General features: G+C 40.1%; 1 protein-coding gene across 1 annotated transcript in view; it reads left to right on the top strand.

Moving 5' to 3' along the window:
- Positions 1-1,422: 1,422 nt before the first annotated feature.
- The window catches only part of PIGK (phosphatidylinositol glycan anchor biosynthesis class K), a 62,214-nt gene continuing 51,150 nt past the window's right edge, over positions 1,423-12,486 (top strand). Inside the window, exons 1-8 of the mRNA XM_002190172.7 lie at positions 1,423-1,575; positions 2,955-3,008; positions 5,053-5,144; positions 7,176-7,311; positions 8,554-8,665; positions 9,006-9,102; positions 9,462-9,579; positions 10,329-10,439. Of these exons, the coding sequence (XP_002190208.3) occupies positions 1,480-1,575; positions 2,955-3,008; positions 5,053-5,144; positions 7,176-7,311; positions 8,554-8,665; positions 9,006-9,102; positions 9,462-9,579; positions 10,329-10,439 (816 nt within the window). The 5' untranslated portion in view covers positions 1,423-1,479. The remainder of the gene's footprint in view (positions 1,576-2,954; positions 3,009-5,052; positions 5,145-7,175; positions 7,312-8,553; positions 8,666-9,005; positions 9,103-9,461; positions 9,580-10,328; positions 10,440-12,486) is intronic.

The raw sequence follows: 12,486 nt of genomic DNA, 5'->3' as shown, positions 1-12,486 counted from the left end.
GGATACAGCTGCTGACATTATTTCTGTGTGAAAAGGTACATGTTACCAAAGGATGAATATTTGTAATAAATGCAAAGAGCAAGGAAGACAGTGTAACTGAAAGAAGTTCAGTCACAGGCTCAGACCTTCTGTCACATGTTTTCTGGTCAACTCCACATGGGAGCAGAAAGGTAATGAGGTGCTGAGTCAAGACACATGAAATCAACTCATCAGACCAAACTGCATGAATACACGCTTGGAGAGATCCTTGCCTATCCTTTAGAATTACTGACAGATCTTGACCACATCTAAGAATGATCGAGTTTTACGAGACTTGAATGGGAGTCAGGGGGGCAAGCTTTGGTCCATAGCCCTGCCCTTGCTGGCATGCCATGCCTTTTGCTGGCCTTGGCTTGGGTGGAGGTTTTGGAAACTTGTTTTTTCCTAAGTGGAAGCATTTGAAGGGGCAAGAAAAAAGCTTCATTTAACTTTCTGGAAGAAGATAAACAGTGCAGCTTACAAATAGGCACCAAGAGACATTGACTTCTCAGTAGGTTCACAATAGGCTCACACAGGAGAAGGGTTCAGGCACAACAGGAGCTGGTGACTATGGTATTCTGAAGGAAGTAAATACCATCTAATAACAAGTGATTATTTTTGTCAAGGAAACCAGTGATGCTTTAAAACAGCAAACGTGATGCTATTGGTATTCCAACATCAATACATGGAAATGTGCTCGTCTGAGAAAGTCATTACTGGTGACAAGTACATGTAGCAGGAAATAGCTTCCATGGTTCAGGGCAGATTCTGCATCTTCACTAATGGGAGGCATCAGGCAATTGAACAAAGCAGTGACAAGATGAGATAGTGGAAATAAAAGAATCATACCAAGAGGTTCAATACATTGAAATAAAAATTCGATGATGCTATCAGCTCTGAGGGATGTATGCACTGCAGGCAAAGCTATAGCAAGGCTTAATGAGAAAAAAAAAAATCTACCTTTAGATCCCACTCCCTCCCTTGCCAAAGTGGTCCCTCTCCGAGCCGTCCCCTCCACTCTCCAAGGCAGCCCTGTGGTCACCAAGAGCTGATGACACTCTCGGCACACAGCGCGCCATGCCCGGCTCTCTTAGAGCTCAGGATTTCACGGAACTCTTGGAAGGCGGCTGAGAGGAACGGCCGCCTTTATACCCGCAGGAGCCCAAAGGCGAGATGCGCGGCCGCAGTTTCTAGCACCAGCTCACGCCGGAGCCGCGGAGAACCCGCGTGCCCAAGGCAGCGGCCACACCGGCTGCCACCGCCGCGTCTGCTCTGCCGGCCCGGGCTGGGCAGAGCCGGGAGGCCGAGAGATCGCAGCGCCTGCCCGCGGCACTCCGCTCACCCCAGGCAGGGCCGGGCCGGCGGCACCGGGCAGGGCGCGGCCCCGGCCGGCGGCGCTCCCGCCCCGCGGAATTGCGCACAGGCCGCCGCCCCTTCCGGGCCGCGCAGGGGCGGGCTGAGATGGCGGCCGCCGTGCCCGGCGCCTCCCGGGCCCGCGCCGCCGCCGCCGCGCTGCTGCTGCTGGGCTGCTGCGGCGCAGCGCTGCCCGGCCTCCAGGTACGGGGCTGGGGGAGCCGCGGCGGGGCCGAGAGCGGGCGGGCGGCGCCTGGGGCTCGGTGCTGCCGGTGTCCCCATCGCCGCCGTTCCCGGGCAGGGAGAGCGCCCGTGCGCTGCCCGCGGGGCGGTCCGGAGGCGCTGGCGGCGCGCAGGAGGGGCCCTGTGGGCACGACGGGCACCGGCACCGAGCCGCGGTCCTCAGCGCTGCCTCCCGGCGGGCGGAGCCTCCTGGGGCTGCTCTGTGTGCCGGCAGCGCCGGTGCCTTGTTCAGAGTGCTGAAAGTCACAAACCCCCAGACTTCTCGTTCTCTTGCGGGTTTCTGAAACTCAGTTTCTCCTCGGCCGCGCACTGTAACTTGCAGGGGGTGTCTGATGCTCCGTGCCGGACCCGGGTGCGGGGTGCCCCGGCCCGCTGGTGCGAGGCGCCGGCACACGGCAGGTGCCAGTGGGATTGTCAGGTGGGAGTAATTTCATGTTTCAGCAATTAGCTTAATGCACCGTGCCCACGCTACATCTGGAGTGTTTGCTTTTGAATTCTGCGTTATTAACAAGTTGTTATGCTTGAAATTAATTACAACTAGGACCAAACAAACAACCCCCACACCCTGGACAATAGAAATATTCTTACAATCTCTGGATGACTAATTAAACTGTAAGTTGTTTGCTGCTTGAAGTATAACGCTATTTCTGTTACTGTGTGTTTTGTGTAAGACCACAAGCATCATCCCACAACTCCTCAGAGTTAATAGAGTCTGTTTTAAGAGTCAGCAGATTTGGACTGTTGCCCTGTGACAGACTTATTCCCTTACCTCTTTTAAGTCTTAGCCCCTTGTGTCCTGATTTATGCTCTCTGTTAAGGAGAAAGGGCCCTCTTATCTGCAAAGGGAAGTGGGAACTATAGAGAACACAGATTATACAGAAGGTTGCTGTCATAGATCCTGGTTTTGGAAGATAAATGTAGCTACCTTGGATTTAAAGTGGGTTCAAACTGCAGATTCTCTTACCTGCTTTTGAAAATTGAATTGAATCCAAACCTCTTTTCTCATTAAGGTTGAAACTGTAGGTCAATAAATCACATTATTTTGTTCTTGGAGTGTCCTTTGGAGTAGGGTTTTGTGGGCTTTTGATTTTAACTAAGGTGCAAATGCCTAATAGTCCCTCTTTGTTCTGTAGCAAGTTTAAGGGAAAGATTTAGAGTAGTTAATTCACATGAAAAGTGCAAATGTTAAGAAAAACACCTCTCTTCTAGCTTTTCTAAGGTCTATTCAGTATTAATGTGTGATAAACATGAGCATTGAACGCTGTTGTGGAAATAACAAAACTATGAGTGGTCATTTCTTTCTTATTGCTGAAAAATCTAAACTTTATTTTACCTTTCAGGATCAAGCAGAGCAGTTTTTTAGAAGTGGACATACAAATAACTGGGCAGTTTTGGTAAGCATGGTCCAGGTTGTTTTCCTCCAGTAATGTTGACAGTTCTTCATCAGGAACTGCAATTGCAACAGTCATTCAAGAGTTGTGCTCGTTTGAAAGAAATTGAAAGATAAACATTTGGAAATTAATAAATTTGAAATTGTGCCTGCAAATTTATTACACTAAAATAAAATTATCTTTTCAATATGAACAATTTCAGATACTCAATGTGTCTAGCTACATGGCAGGATTCATAAAACAAAAGTTACAAAAACATTAAAATAGTTAAATTAGCATACTGCATATTGAAAAAAAGGTGTAATTCTGATACCAGGGAAGTCTGGTCTCTTTGAACAGAAAGGTAGAATTTATATCTCATTTTTGTTCTTATTCAATCTGTTAACTTGTGATAACAGACTGGGAATAAAATCAGTTGAGGCAACATAGTGTTTAGATCAACTGTTCATACCCTTTCTTTTGTCTTTGCCATGTAACTTTTATTAGCTTTGAATCATGCTGCACAATTGGTTCTTAGTCACAATTCAGGTCTTAATGACTAATTTGTTTCAGAACACTATTGTAATTACTCAGGAGCAGCTATTTGTTTTCCAGATACTAAAACTGAGCAATATAAAAGGAAAGTTAACAGTAACTAATTGAAGGAACAATTTCTATATTTAACAATGTATAAACTTGAAACTATTAAAACATAACATACTCTCTTAATACTATTAAAAAACAGATGATTTTGTTAGTACCCATAAAAACACCCAAAGAAGGTGGAAAATTAGGTCCAAGGACCTTTGCTTTCTGTGCTGAACAGATTTTCTGCTGGTTTTATTTTCTCAGTGGTTCATCGTTGAGTTTTGTAACAGTCGCTGCTAATTTTTTAAGCAGTAAAAACCTGGGAGGTGTTTACTGCTGCCGGTTACTTCAACCGTGGGATTAAATTGCAATCCCACCTCATCAGTAGCTTGAATTAATGTGCTGCAGCATAGATAACTATATTTAAAGCTTAGACAAACTTTCCACTGTGTTCTAAGGGACTTACTGGTGGCAGAGGGCAGATTATAGTACCTGGAAATGTCTCAGCTAAATTGGACACAATTTGTTTTCAGAGCATTAAGTCTTGCTGAAAGGCCAATGTCCTCATGGACTGATTCCTGGGTTTATTTTTGGTATTCCTTACTGACAGGGTGATAGATACACAAGGGGATCCTTTCAGGCTGATTTTATTATTACTTAAGCTACAACTCAGTTCTTATTATGAAAAGAGTAGAGAAAGAGATGCTATGTAGTGTAACTTACAGCTCTACATTTAGAGCTGGAAAATTAAAAAACTTTCTAAATGCTTTTTCCTGCATCTCTGTTTTTGTGGTTTTAAAGTCACCTCTTCTAGAAGCTTTTGGAATGTCTGAATCAGAGCCTGATTTAGGGAGTATGTAAGTAAAGGGAATGGCTGAGCCCTGACCCTTTGCCTGTTAGAACAGTAGAAATTAAACTCTGAGAATTTGTGTTCAGATTCACTTCTATTTGAGCTCTCTATGGTTAGAGCTCACTTTGCTCTTACTTTGACTCCATAAATGCAAATGTCCTCAGTGCATTTTCCCCTGTGTGTGGCTTCTGCATGAATTAATTCACTTGTGCCTTTGTGGAAGAATGCTCCCAAAATGGTACAGCTATTGAGATGAGAACTTTTCCTTTGATATCTCTTCCATTTGATAAGGAGAAAGCAAATGAAAAAAATCAGCTTATCCACTTGCTGTTGCTAGATTATTCCCTGAAGTGCCACTTTCTATGTTTAGTAAGGGCTTATGACAATTTTATCTTGAGTCAGTATGCTAGGAACTTTTTTTTTAAACTTTTATTTTCAGAATTTTTTGCATTGGGACAGCTAAGATTTACAGAACTTATATAATGAGTTTATTGGTGTTACTATATTCTTTCTGATTTGTTACTGGTTTTTTTTATATTTCTGTAATCACGTTCTTCTGATGCAATGTGTCAGGCCAGTTTGTATCTTTACACTATTTAATATGCCTTTTTTTTTTTTTTTCATTTCAAGGTGTGTACATCTCGATTCTGGTTTAATTACCGTCATGTGGCAAATACTCTTTCAGTGTACAGAAGTGTCAAGAGGCTGGGCATTCCTGATAGGTGAGGGAATCTTGGTGAATCCAGTTCTTGCTACTAAAGTTCTCCTGCTATCTGAATCAGTATGGAAATACATTTTTCTTCCCAGTTAAACCGGATAAAAGTAAAAAGGAAGGATGCAAGCGCATCAGTGTGGTGAAAAGCGCAGCAGTGTTGTTCCAAAGGAAAAACAAGTTGCATAATAAAATTTCCATTTGGAACAGGCTAATTAGATCTAGCCACTAAAATGTACCACTTCGCAAATTGGTGAAAGTGTAATTTGAAAACTGCTAAATGCACTCAACAATGACTGTACTACTGTGAGGTATGAGTCTTGCTGTACTTCAATTTTCCTTTTACTGTGGAGATGTTGGTGACTGTGACTGTACTAAGAGGTAAGACTTCCACATCTGTAACTACTTTGAGTCTTTAAAGGCTCTGAACTATAACTCCTATATATTGACAGTTGCCTTGAAAAAAATCCATTTTGCATGATTTTATTTGAGAAACCAATTTTTTGTCTGTACAAGTTGTTTCTCTAGTGATAGCTCAAAGGCTAGAACAGTATCTCTTATTTGACAATGGGAGTGGGAAGGTTCTGAAGTAAGTATCTTCTCTTTGTGTTCCTACTGGAAGTTCTAGCAGTGTTGGCACAGTTCCTTCCAGCTGTTTCAGAATGTAATTTACTTCTGTCAGAACTGTGGAAGTGAATTTAAGGCACCAGCATCCATTGTGTAATAATGTACCATAGGCTCCTATAGAATTCCTTGTGGTCCTGGTTTTTAATGGTAGTTTAGAGGACTGGTGGTTTCTTCAGCATGTCAGCCTAAAGAAGTGTGGCCTGCTTCATCACTGCAAAATGCATATTCGGATGGATTGAATTAGTATGCCATATTTTTGTCCAAGTCCAAAACTACTGCACACTTGGAGTCCCCAGTTAACTCCCACTCAACTATGAATGCACTGACAGTAACATCCTGTTCCCTGTATTTATTATATTAAAAAAATTAAAAAAAAGGAGTGGCTTTCTGGTTTTTGAAAGAGTGGATTTTGAAGCTCAATTTTTAGATGCATTTTTAGGGTTATAAATCCAAGGGAACACACTGCAGAATCCACTGCTGTGGGCTAAAAGGCACAGAAAGATGCCTTTTGTTCTTGCAGATGTCATTCAAGAGCAGCTGTCCTCTCTCCTGTGCAGCCTTTGAAGCACAGGTGCCCTCGGCACTGCCTCAGAAATTCTGTCACCGGTCCTGCCCTTACCTGAGAACTTTCATCTTCTTTGCATCCATCTGTCTGCACCATTAAAGTCAAAATAGGTGTGAGTTTTAGAAATACTGCAAGAGCTATGGCGTGACTTGAGATTTCTGTGTTCAGTAACAAGATCCATTGCTCATCCGTATCCAGAGATCTGGAATTAATCTCAAAAAGCCAGCAAAGCCTTTAGACTACGGTAAATAATACTCTCAAAGACATTGGAGAAGACCTAGAGAGAGAGCCTGTTTATTTAGCATTTACAGCAATTTTTATGTGGATTTGAGTGTGTTTCTTCCTTAGGCAAACTTTATCTGTTTTTCTTGCTTTGCTACAAGACTTCTTTCAAAATACTGACAAGACAAAAAAAAAAAAACAAAACTTCCCAGCACTACTCAAAATCACATCTAAAAAATAAACATTTATCATTATTCTTGGAGTTGGTTGTTTTTAGTGCCCTTTAACAATCTCTGAATTTTTTATGAAGAGCTCTGGCCCCTTAGGTCCAGGCAAGCCTATATACTAAAGCTGCTGATGTTAAATACTCTCATGCTCATCTTTGGCCTTACTTACTCCTGTGGGTAAATGACAGCCAGCTGCATTTCTGTGTGTGACATCTTCATGATACTGAGGATGCTCATAAGGAAATAAGGTATAACTATGCAAAGTTTCACTTGCAATTCCAGGAATCTTTTTAATGATCCAAGCTATTGCTGTAATTGTCTAAGTGTGTTGTTCTAATTTCTGTTTGACTGTCATGTGAAAGCAGAATGTCTGAAATATTTTTTTTCTTATTTTTCACAGTCACATTGTCTTGATGCTGGCAGATGATATGGCATGTAATCCCAGAAATCCCAAACCTGCTACTGTGTTTAGTCATAAAAACATGGAGCTAAATGTCTATGGAGATGATGTGGAAGTGGATTACAGAAGCTATGAGGTAACTGTGCTTTAATTAAAACACTGAGTATTTATTTTTTAGTGTTAGTTTAAAGATTTATGCAGCATCTATGAAGTCTGAGGAAGTCTCTCAGTTCATATTTCTGGTTTTGGGTTGGGCTTTTAGGCTCATCATCACTGAGCTGATGAGTCTAAAATACATACCTTTCCCCTCCTTGATATTGGAGTTTGTATTTGAAATTCATTATAGTAGAATCATATTTAGTGTATCTATTTTGAATAATGGGATAGAATCACATTCCTGCAATTTCTCTGGAAATGACTGCTCAGTGTCTCATCTTGGCAACACAACAATTACTATGAAAATTTTGGTGTGCAAGTGAATTGTTTATTAGGTAGATGTACTTCAATTCCTAATCTTAAGCATATGCTCCTAAAATAGAGCAAAAGCCATATCTTAATCACAAAGCAATTATTGCAAAGCAATTACTGTGTAAAAATCTGCATTCTGTCACCTTTCTTTTCATGTAATATTCCTTCATGCCAGGCAGTATCTTTACCAGTTGAGACAGAATTGCACATCAGTTTCTTGGTTCAGTACTTCTGTAGAATTGTTGCTAAAGGTTTATTGGATTGTATTTAACTATATAGTAGTTCTTTTATTTCTCTGAATCTTTATAAAAAGAAGTGAAGACACTGGAGTAGAGCTACATTCTTTTTATCATGTTTTTTCCTGGGTATGGATTTGTTGCTGGCATTTGAGTTGTGCCTGTGTACTTTAAAAGGAAGTGGTGTTTTATAGGATGTCTTGCAGTCATCACTCAGATGGATCTTACCTGATCACTCAGACTTATGTAACTGGATTGATCTTGTTTTTTCATTCCTGAGTTGCAGAGGGAATTTGAACTTTTGTTTTTCCATGGTAACACACACTAATGTTGGAGCATTTTGTGAGTACAGGAGCAGCTTTGGCACAATGCAGCTATATGGTGACAGGTTTCAGAACAATGTAAATGTATTTAAAAATTATAATGGTGGTAAATTTATTGGCTATAATTAAGCAACAGGCTGATATTAATGGAGTAAAGTAAAAGGTACCACATGATTTTTCACCTGAAGTAAAAGCTTACACAGAAAATGTTTATGTGGTTTATATCATGCTTACTACATCTGGTTAGATACATTCCGTATTTTAGTGTTCCATTATTTAATTTCTGTAACCCAGCCTATAGCTGATGAATATTTTTATCTTTAGAAAATAACTTCATGCTTCTGTTTATAGGTTACTGTGGAAAATTTCTTGCGTGTTTTAACGGGAAGAATCCCACCAAGCACACCACGATCTAAACGTCTTCTTTCTGATGACAGAAGCAATATTTTAATATATATGACAGGTAATTGCAGGTTTCTGTGTACAATTTATTGATGCTTTCTCAGTTGGATGGATTTGTTGAAAGCATCAGTAGTCCAAATGCATAAAAGGATCAACCAAAAGATTTTTTTTCTGTTTTTAGCATGTCATTCTAATTAAGAAAAAAATGCCTGTAAAGCACTACTAAGCCAGTATAGTTTCCATTTGAAATGGGTATTATTTTTACTGTACCGATATTTTGTTTTGTTGAACTGTCTCCGTAGAAGGAGAATTGTGTTTACCTTGTTTTAGAAAAATGATCAACAAGGCTGTATATCTTCCTTCAACCTACATCCTTGCCTAACTTCTGATTTTTATGTCAGGCCACGGTGGAAATGGTTTCCTAAAATTTCAGGATTCTGAAGAAATCACAAATGTAGAACTTGCTGATGCCTTTGAACAAATGTGGCAGAAAAGGAGGTGAGAAATAAGCATTATATAGATATTGAATCTCCTGAACATACTCATAAGTGTATGAACATACTCTTAAGTGTAAATCTTACTGGTAGGCCTTGCTTGCCTGCAGCAGTGATACTGTTGGTTGTCCATAAAATTGTGTGATGGTTTGCATTCAGAAAGCAGGGTTTTAGTTTCTGCTTGCAGCTTCCTGTAGTTAGAGCTGCTCAGAGGTATTGCTTTGGGCAAACTCACATCCTAAAACTGATCAGGGTGAGCTCCTGTTCCTTAGGTTCTGAGCAGCTGCCCTGGTAACTAAAAAGCAAAGTATGTATATGGTGTTTAAGTAGAAATGGGTAAGGAGGCTGTTTTATTTCTTTCAGGTACAATGAATTGTTATTTATTATTGATACTTGTCAAGGAGCATCCATGTATGAACGATTTTATTCACCCAATATAATGGCCTTGGCTAGCAGCCAAGTAGGAGAAGATTCTTTATCAGTAAGTAGATTTATGTGATCCTGAGGACAGTTTTCAGAATGCTTGGATTAAAAGCACAATTTCTGCTGACTTTTAACTAAAGATTTCCCTTATTCTAATTGCTGAATGTATGAGGTATTTTGTGGGGGGTTGACAAAACTTGTAAGTGTACTGTTCCTGCTTGTTTTTGTGTGCTGTCCCAAAGAACCAGGCTAATGATGGATTTTTGTGTTTGCTGGCCAGTTTGTGCATTGCCTAGGGATAGCAAGGAATCTTATGGGAAGACTGCTGAGGGATGGGTGTGAGGAATAGTCAATCTACGACTTACTATACTTGGTATAAAACAAAATGCTAACTTTCACCTGGTGTAATTATATCCCAGCTGAATTACAGAAGGAGCCATAGGAGAAATCCCAGCCAGACCAAAAACAGCTGGTCAGGATTACCTGAGCCTGTGCACTGCTGCAAGATACACTGGCACTCCCAGCCCTATTTTCAGAGTCCACAGATCCATGCTGGACCATTAAGAAGGGCTTCCCTGCTTTTTGGGAAACATAGGTATCGCCAGGATACAGTTTATAGATAAACTGCATTATTCAGCCTATCAGCAGTAGGTTTCTTACAGCTAGCCATTTTCTTTGCATAATTTACCTAAGAACAAAAAAAATTATGCTTAACTTTTGCAATATGCTGTTACAATCTGTTCCTCCATCTGAATGCTGAGTTGTCTCCTGCAAATGCCCAGTAACTGCTGTGTGTTGTTTTTAAAGCATCAGCCTGACCTGGAGATTGGTGTTCATCTCATGGACAGATACACATTCTATGTGTTAGAATTCTTGGAAGAAATCCATCCAGCCAGTCAGACAAATATGAATGACCTAGTAAGTAGAATACTCAACATTCATGAATATGCTAATTACTTTAATAGTTCCAAAACTAATCTATTTTGTCTGTAGGGTTCTTCAAATGTTTTTTATGCTCCTGCTGTTTCTCTCGGAAGCAGCTTTGGAGGGAGGTTTTTTTTTGCCATTGTTAAATGTAGCTGTGTAACACTTCAAGGATTGTCCTCATTTGAAAGTGCTTTGCTGGCTCCAGAAAAAAATAACCAAAAGTAGCCAGATTTTGTATTTTTGCTGAAAAAATAATTAAGTATTAATTAAATATTCATATCAATAGAATGAAGCATTTGCGTGTGAAATATTTTAGCAGGAAGCTTCTAAAACCAGGATAGCAGACACTTTGCAGATGTGGAAAAGCAGGCATTGATGTTGTTTTGCAAAGGTAGTTAAACAGTTAAAATTCTAACACTGCACTCACAAATGCCTGCAGAGACTAATTTATCTGTATATCTGCTTAGATTCCAGAGCAAGATAGGTACAAATCCATCAGTGTTTGGACTTAATTATAGCTGAGGCAAAAATTGTAGATTTCAGGTATGAAGCAGAAGGAAGAAAAGAAGCCAACCAGGTAACATATGACAAAATTTATGAAAATGCCTCTCTAGCAGTGAGATGTATACACTGGTGAGATGACATAAAAAGTAACCATATTTTACTTGCTCTGTTAACCCTTTGTACCTTTTCCAATGCTAGTTTCTTTGTAGTCATGGGTTGTACTTTGGTACTTTGTAGCTGTAAATCCTGCTGTGCCACATCAGTAATCTAAAAGTCACCACTTACAGAGCATAATTGTCATAGATTCATTTCTGTAAAAGGAGCAGCTGCTCAAAAGTTTTATGCCACCCTCTGTCTACAGAGGATGGTGTTAGCCTGACTGCTACATGTGTGCTAGAATTCTCTCTAAACAACCCACACTTGGCAGATTTTATGTTGATAGAGAATTGATTCAGTGCCTAAGACTCAAGGTTCTTTTAGATAGTTCTATGGAATAAAATTCTGTCCTTTGATTTAATACCTTCTAATTATGGGATACAGGTAAATTTAAAATAAATCTTGATAAAGAAAAATATCTTTTTTCTTTATTGATTAAGTATCTTTGACTAGCCTGTTCATTCAAATTTCACTGTAAACCAGAAAATTAATTTGTGTTAATAATTACAGGTAATAAAAAGGAACAGTGCTTTCTACTGTGTAAGACACTCTCTGGAAAGCGGTATACGTGGGCTGGCCAGGAGGATGTTAATCTGATTATTGTGAAAAATGTAGAAATTTCTTAGCTGGCCAAGTACTTTTTGAGCTCTTCAAAGAAGATACCTAAGTGTTCTTTTGCTTATATGCCAAATATTCAGGAAGGGCTGAGGGAAGTTATCCATACTGGTAAATTCCTTACATCATGTAAGTCATGTTATTATACATTGATCTGCTGATTGATGCTGGGGGAGTGGAAGAGACAGGGCAGAAATGTGTCATGATTTGTGATAATCTGTTCAAGGCCAGGTTGGATGGGACTTCGAGGCTTGGTCTTGTGAGAGGTGTCCCTGCCCTTGGCAGGAAAGTGGAACTAGGTGATCTTTAAGGTCTCTTCCAGCCCAGACCATTGTGTGATCAGGTACTGAGTTGTAATCTGCACGCATTTCAACAAACGTGACCACTTGACTTTGAGTCAGTACTTTTCAAGGCTTCATTTAGGAGTTCCAAAATGACATATGGTTAGTCCATGGTAAAGATATAAACCTAATTTATTTGCCAGCAGTTGCAGGAGGTGCTCTGGCACTGGAGGTAGGTGCTCTATCCAACTCTCCAACTCTGATTTTTTTAAATTTAAGTTAATGCTTTCCAAGTTCAGGGTAACTTACATTACTCACTACCTAGCTTTAAAATTAAATGATCTTCAGTTGTTTGATCTTCTGATACATCTAATGTCTTCTCTTTTTGAAGTACTGTTTATTTGTTACACTGCTTCTATCCCGTTACCTCTTTACTTTTCTCTAACTACTCTCGAAACAGCTTCTCTTCACATCCACCTAGG

Source organism: Taeniopygia guttata, chromosome 8 (genome assembly GCF_048771995.1).
Source record: "Taeniopygia guttata chromosome 8, bTaeGut7.mat, whole genome shotgun sequence".
NCBI lineage: Eukaryota > Metazoa > Chordata > Aves > Passeriformes > Estrildidae > Taeniopygia > Taeniopygia guttata.
Note: the sequence above shows the minus strand (reverse complement) of the source record. Positions and strands in the feature narration are given on the sequence as shown.